An 8,011-nucleotide genomic window follows, 5' to 3' on the forward strand; every position below is an offset into this window, starting at 1 on the left:
GTTCATTAATTATGATCAATACTTTATATTAGGAAACAATCAAAACTTCTATGAAATCACATATTCATCAAATTAAATGGACGGTTGAGATTGGGTTGTATTGGTTGTACAAATGTTAAAGGTTGTATAATAATCAACCTATATATATATATATATATATATATGTATGAGCTTAAGTTTGTAAAGTGTTTGAATACATCCAATATTAGCATTACCCAATCTTTTTATTGATCTGGAAATCAATAATAGTATTAATGATGATTGATAAATTAATATTATGATACATGCATCGACGTGGTTTTTTTCCCTGCAATAATTAATTTATTGATTGTAGACAATCATCAATATTCCAGCTCCACAAGATTGCTTTATATATATATATATACACACACATTATTGTATCATCATCAATAAATAAGTTAAGTTAAACTAGAAGCAGATCAGATCAGAATATTATTAAAATTACTATCAAATTAAACAACAATCTATAAAAAACATGAATTTCATAATATAAAGCATGGGCGGGGGTGGTTAGGTGGCTTACAAAATCTCTATATAAGGCAAGCTGGAACCAGTGAATTAAGACACACAAAACAATGGCTTCTCTTGCCACTCCTACTTCCTTCACTGCCACTACGCCGGCCACCACCACCAAAAGACTCCCAAATTCGCCTTTCTTTTCCACCTCCCGCCAACGTTCCAAACAATCTACCCACCGCAGCTTCAAAGTCTCGTGCAATGCCACCGATAACAATGAGAAGCGACTCGAATCCRAAAAACTTACACTGAATCTGGACCGGAGGAACTTGCTTTTAGGGGAGGGCCGGTCCTAAGATTTTTGATGCTCTATGCGAAAATAATAAAATATGCCCCTAACCCTATTTTTTAAGCCAACGAAACATGCGATTTTTTAAAGAGTTTAGAACTTATTTGCCCAACTCCGACTCAAGGCTACCAAACCCTGCCTTTGACGYATTTCGGAACGTGGATCATCTCCCACCAGCCATCCTCAACATGGATTTCCAAAACTCTGCCAGTGCCGATTATACTTGCGTACAACAGATAGGCGCAAATCTGACTTTAATGTATAAGCAGATGATAACCAACTCCCCYAACGCAGACACCTTCTTTGGTGGGGTGTTCAGAGCTGGAGATGACCCCATTGATATACAGCATTCTACAGGGCCAATCGAGTCTGGTGTTCACACGGCGGTGCACATATGGGTGGGTGACCCAAGAATGCCCAATAACGAGGACATGGGCAACTTCTACTCGGCAGGTTGGGATCCTCTGTTCTACACCCACCATGCCAATGTGGACCGTATGTGGGCATTATGGAAGGATATGCAGGGGCCCGATTACCCCGACCACAYCGACCCTACAGACCCTGATTGGCTAAACGCGTCATACGTGTTTTATGACGAGAACAAAGAGCTTGTACGTGTCTACAACAGAGACTGTGTAAACGTGGAGAATCTAAGTTACGTATATGAACCKTCCCCACTCCCCTGGCTTAGAAGCCGACCAGTTCCACGTAACACGAACTCAAATGTTGCAGCCAAGTCCTTTGGAACGGTGAAAAAAGTGGAGGAGACGAAGTTCCGTGTTAAACTAGACCAGACAGTGAAGGTCCTGGTGAAGAGGCCAGCTACAAAGAGAAGCAAAGAGGATAAGAAGAAAAGCTATGAGCTATTGTATGTCAATGATATCAAGCTGGATGGCGAGAAATTTGTCAAGTTTGATGTGCTTGTAAATGACCTAGACGACGGTACCCCAAGCACTCCGACGGACAGTGAATTTGCAGGTAGTTTCTCGCAGTTGGCACATTTGCATGGGCACAAAATGGTGATGAGGAGTGGGGCAACGTTCGGGTTGAATGAGCTGTTGGAGGACATACAAGCCGAGAACGATGAGTATATTTTGGTGACATTGGTGCCCGGGGAAGGGTGCGAGGATGTGACYGTTGGTGAGATTAAGGTTGAGTTGGTTTCGTCTGCTASTTGAGGATGATTGATGAGCATGCATGCATTATCGATCCTAATTTCATTTGTCTGTCTGTTTGCTTTCAATAATCGTAGACCATGTACTGCATTACATGGCTGCGACTTCTTATTACATGGTTGCGACTTCTTATTTAGTAGTGGCAAGTTCATCAAGTAATCAATGTATCCTTTTTTCTATATGAATAATCGGTTATCATTCTCAATAAGTTTAATTATCACTTTTGGTTCTACAAGTTGTTTAATAAAGATAGGAAACAGACAAAATGTGGTGCATTCAGATTAATTAAATAACTTATCGATCGAGCTGATACATGAACTCTTCTTCCAAGCAGACGATTGATCAACACATTTTCCACATGTCTCATGTGTGAATTTTATATTTATTTATTACAGGACACCTTCAATTAAAATATATACTAATTATATGTGGTAGGAGTTTCAAATTAAAATAATATTTATTTGAATACATATATATCTACTCACATGGATAATATATATTTGTAACTTTGATTTACATATGTATTTTTAAGTAGACTCTTCTTTTSTATTTTTTTAAGGATTAATGTATGAACATTTGCTTAATCATTTCTTCTTTTGTTAATCATATTTATTTTTCTTATTTGAATCGACCTCTATATATAGAGGGAGAAACAAAGAAAAGCATGAAGAAAGTAAGAAAACACAAAAAAAACCAAATCATATGTAATTTTGCACTAGTATATGCATACATACATACATACATACATACATATATATATATATATATATATATATATATACACACACACATATACATATATAGGGTTGATTCACGTGAGACTAGTCTGTTTTCGTGAGACATGGTCTGACCATTTTTTTATACTTGAAACTTCACAGCAGAACTTTGTGAAAGTAAAAAATCGAACTTTCATACCAAAAATACTGTGAATGTTACCTTCACAAAGTTTTTCTGTGAAGTTTCAAGTGTAATAAAGTGGTCTCACGGGTCTCACGAAGACAGACTGGTCTCACGTGATCCCAAGTCTACATATATATATATATATATACACACACACACATATATATATATATATACATATACATATACATATATACACACATACATACATATACATATATATATACATATACATACATAGATACATATATATACAAATTATATATATATATATATGTGTGTGTGTGTGTATGTACGTATTATGTAGGTGTATGTATGTATATATGTATATGTGTGTATGTATATATAGGCACTTTAATTGGCTTTATTCTATTTTAGTACATTTTAATTGGTTTTATTCGGTTTTACTGGACTTAATGCATGAACCTTAATTGGCTTTACAGTTTTATTGGTCTTTATTCGGTTTTAYAGGGCTTAATGCGCCGTATTGAGTTTTATTTGGTTTTAATCCATTTTATTGGACCTTATTCGGTTTAATTGAGCCCTAATGGCTTTAATTCATTTATTGGATTTTATTTGATTTTGTTGAGCTTTATTCGGTTTTATTCAATACTAATTAATTATATTTATCAAAAGACAAATATATTTATAAATAACAAATATTTATTAATTAATAAATAATAACTAATTAAATTATTAATTATAATTATGAAAAAAATATTTTAGTATATAATAAATGTTTATTAGTTAATAATTAATAACCAATTATATTATTAATTACATTTATCAAAAAATATTTAATAAAATAAAAATTATTTTTAAAAAGACTATCAGCGACGGAAATTTCCCTTCGAAATCTGTCGTTTTTTAATATAAAAAATCCCAAATCGACAGACAAGCCTTCGGTGACGTTTGTTTTTTAAGAGGTGCTTAAGTCTGAAGTCTGAATTCACTTCTGAATTTTAAGAGGTGGTGCTGAAGTCTGAAATCTGAATCAGTCAAACTGTTTGTTTTTACGTCTGAAATCTGAAATCTGAATCATTGAAATCTAGGCTTTCTTTGCAAGCATTGGAAGCTCTAAAAGCAATTAAGAGGTTTTAAGTGAAAATGTTACCTCNATGAAAAAATTAGTATATAATAAATGTTTATTAATTAATAATTAATAACCAATTATATTATTAATTACATTTATCAAAAAATATTTAATAAAATAAAAATTATTTTTAAAAAGACTATCAGCGACGAAAATTTCCCAAATCGACAGACAAGCCTTCATCTTCTACAAGTTCCCTACGGTTTCTTTCGGTTGCTTCACTTTCAACGACCTAGGCTGCTTCCATTCAACGACCGGTGCTGCGACCGTCACCATCACATCCCGGCGGCACCACCTCCCACCTCAATCGGCGCTGCTTCCATTCCCGATCGACGCTGCTTCCGCTACTGACTCTCACATCGACCGACATTTCTTCCATTCTCGACTGACGGCACCACCTCCCACCTTCTACCTGCCGCCAACTGTCATCACCACCTCCCACCCTTGCTCCAGCTGATTTCATTCCCAACCTCTAACCCTAAAAATTTTAAGTTTTTTTTTTTTTTTTGGCAAATCTCAAGGTTATTTTGAGTTGTTAGTTTTATAAATTTTAATCTATAAATGTTATTTTTAAATCATTGTTAGTTTGGGTTTTCAATTGTTAGACAAATATTAGGGTTATTTTGATAAAATGTGTTTGGGATTTGGAATTTTAAAGGTAAGGTAGGATTTGAGATTTTAAAGGTAAAATCAAACTATTTTTAAGTAGAATCAAGTTTGACTTTGGATTTGAGATTTAAGAGACCAAATGGTCTTGAAATGATTATGTTTATTACATGTATTTATTTTGTTAATTAGAAAAAATATAGAATATGGGATTTGAGATTTAGAGGTATAGAACATGTATATAAATGTAAGTTAAAACATAAATCTATGTTTATTACATGATGTTAAAAGTCAAAATGAGATTTAGGATTTGGGATTTTAGAGGAAAACCAAACGTATATGTTTGTTAAATTTTACATATACATTTAGGTTAAACAAATCATAAAAGTTATATGTTTGTGTTTTAGAAGTTGTTCTTTAGAAAATTTTTAAATCGTAAAACTTTATTTGCTTCTTTTGTTCTATGTTTGTTTGTTAAATTTTATATATTCGTTGGTTACCTTTATTGCTATTACTAGAAATTTATATTTTGTTAATTAGTTGGGTTGCTAATTATTGGGCAAACATTAGGCTTGATTATATAGATTTGTAATTGGGTTGACAATTATTGGGCAAACGTTAGACTTGATTGTATTCATTTGTAGTTGAGTTGTCAATCAGGTTGGGCAAACATTTGGAAATATTCATTTTATAACCGTTAAGCCGTCGAAATTTTAAAAAACATAGGCTTCTTAACTTGTTCAAACCTTTACACTTAGAGTTTTAAAGTCATTCAAAACTCCTTTAAACCTACGGTTTGACTTTCTAGTAGTCAAAACTTTACATGTAGATTTTCTCAACTCGTTCAAAAGACCTTCAACTTCATTCACACCTACAGTTTGACTTTCAAGTAGTCAAACCGTTACATTTAGAGTTTTAAAGTCATCCAAAGCTCCTCTAAACCTACGGGTTGACTTTCTAGTAGTCAAAACTTTACATATAGGCTCTCTCAACTCGTTCAAAAGACCTTCAACTTCATTCATAGCTATGTTTGACTTTCAAGTAGTTAAACCGTTATACTTATAGTTTTTAAATAATCTGAAACTCCTCTAAACCTACGGTTTAACTTTCTAGTAGTCAAAAATTTACATGTAGACTTCTCAACTCGTGAAGCAGATCATGAGTGTATACTGCCTACATTTGTTTCAAAAGACCTCCAACTTCATTCACACCTACAGTTTGACTTTCAAGTAGTCAGCAATGGAACAGTGAGAACGGATTAGATTACACCGTCCTGTATGGATCCGATAGAGGTTTTGGCTTCAGATGATTGACCAGGTTTGTATCTCTATTGTGAGCTTTATGAACTATCATGTGTTTTGGACCTCCTTATATATGTGCTATGTTTTTGACAGGTTTGGGATACCGAGCCTTGGAAGAGGAAATACAGGATCAATAAGGCCAATCGGAACACACAGTTTGAGGGGGTGTCGTCCAGACACACCGGAGGATCGATTAGTACTGCACAACATCAAGACATGATGGTGAGTATAATCTTTTTTGAAATGTAATTCGTTCTCTATGTTTACTAACAACTTTATCTAATTGTCTAATGTAGGCAAAACTAATGGGTCGTGAGCCGACTGCTACTGAGGTGTTTGAGCGCACTCATTGGACGAACCGAAAGTTCGATCAAGGTTCGTCTGACCCGCCTACCGATCCTCCTCAGTTCAATTACCCCAAAGTTGTTAGGTATCATTTAAATTTTCTAAAACCACTACTTCGGTTAATAGATATGTTTGGTAGGTTTAAGGTAATATATTTTAATAAACATAGTGATGCTATTAGTTTGGGTTGTCATTGTTGGGCAGACGTTAGGCTAAGTAGATAGATTGAGAATGTGACTACCATTGATATTATTAGAATGCTTTGATTGTTAAAAACATGCAATGTATATGTTTGATTTACAGTTGTTATACTGCTGAAATTTCTACATATATAATTTCACCCGTTTTTTTTGGTGAACCATAGGAGCGATTTCAATCGCTTAGGGGTGAGTCACAGTCATCTAGTACCGATATCCCTTCCCCTGATGAGGCATCTCTTTGGGAGCAGAGTGTCGGATGATGGAGGAAGGGCCACATCTTTGGTTTCGGGACCTCCCAGGATCCCTCTTATGCTATGACGAGTATATGTAGCAGTAGCACCGGGAGATCATACGAGTCAACAGCGGAGGTATGCTGGTTATATTGTTATATACTTTCTTATTACTTTAATTGCGAACAAATTACTGATTTTGTCGAATATTGAATATTTATAGGTAGCAGATTTGAGAGAGAAGTTGGCAAGGGTAGAGGAGGAGGCACGGCTGCGGGAGGAATGCCATCTGGCCGAGATGGAGGCCGAACGGAAGAGAAAGGCATATTTGGAGGCCGAACAGGCCAAACAAGCTACTGCATTAGCCGAACAGACCGCCTTATCAGAGCATTTTGTTGCGCTTATGAAATAGTCAGGATACGTTTTCTCCCTTCCCCACCTCCCGTAGTTAGATTGTACGAATTTGAACATTAAATTGTATGAATTGGATATTTTAAATTGTATGAATAGGTTGGTTTTAATTTGTTCATAGTTTTGGTTTGGTTGATTATGGTCAGGTTTTGTATAAATGAATACAGAAATTATGTAATTATAAATTATTTATTTTTAGATTAATAAACATTAGCGACGGATTAGCGAGAGAAAATCCATCGCTAAAAGTCCCTACCGTCCCTCGGTGATCCGTCGCTGAAAGTTCCTTCGCTGATCTGTCGCTGAAAATTTCTCTTGCTGATTTGTCGCTGAAAGTTCTCTCGCTAATCCGTCGCTGAAAGGTTCCCTCGGAAATCTATCGCCGATATCATTACTACGAGTTTTTGACCGACGGACTATCAGCGATGGAAGACTCCTTTAACGACGGATCGGCGAGGGAATTTTCTCTCGTTGATACTCTTTATTTTTGTAGTGTTAGAATGGTACTCGCGCAATACAATGAGATACATCTCGATTTAATGTTTTGTTTTATTCTGTCTTCGTCGATGTTATAATACGATTTTATGTAGTATTTAAACTATAACGTTTTTATTTTTTGAATAAAATATAAATTTAAATGTATCATAAAATTTTGAAAAAAATGTACCGATTTTAATATCAAATGAAATATTTAAAAGTTAATATTCACTAGAGGACGATATAGAGTACACAAACTCATAATCCTAGCAATTAACCATAATTGCAATCACTAATCTAGGAGCTAAAGTAGCATGATAATAAATACAGAATATTTACAATATTTATACTATATTATAAATTATTTGACAAAAATTCATAAAAACTAATTTTTATGCATGAAGTACTGTATATTGATGCATATTACTTAAAATTCAAGATTACAAG

The 8,011-nt window shown here is 34.5% G+C and overlaps 1 protein-coding gene across 1 annotated transcript; it reads left to right on the forward strand.

The window, feature by feature from the left end:
• Window positions 1-597: 597 nt before the first annotated feature.
• LOC112505083 (polyphenol oxidase, chloroplastic-like) lies at window positions 598-2,185 on the forward strand. Its single transcript, XM_025109033.1, has one exon. It carries the CDS (start codon window positions 901-903, stop codon window positions 2,002-2,004), a length of 1,104 nt encoding a protein of 367 aa, XP_024964801.1. The 5' UTR covers window positions 598-900; the 3' UTR covers window positions 2,005-2,185.
• The last annotated feature ends 5,826 nt before the right edge of the window (window positions 2,186-8,011 follow it).

The sequence above is a fragment of the Cynara cardunculus genome, unplaced genomic scaffold (genome assembly GCF_001531365.2).
Source record: "Cynara cardunculus var. scolymus isolate 2C unplaced genomic scaffold, CcrdV1 Un_Scaffold_8276, whole genome shotgun sequence".
Lineage (NCBI taxonomy): Eukaryota > Viridiplantae > Streptophyta > Magnoliopsida > Asterales > Asteraceae > Cynara > Cynara cardunculus.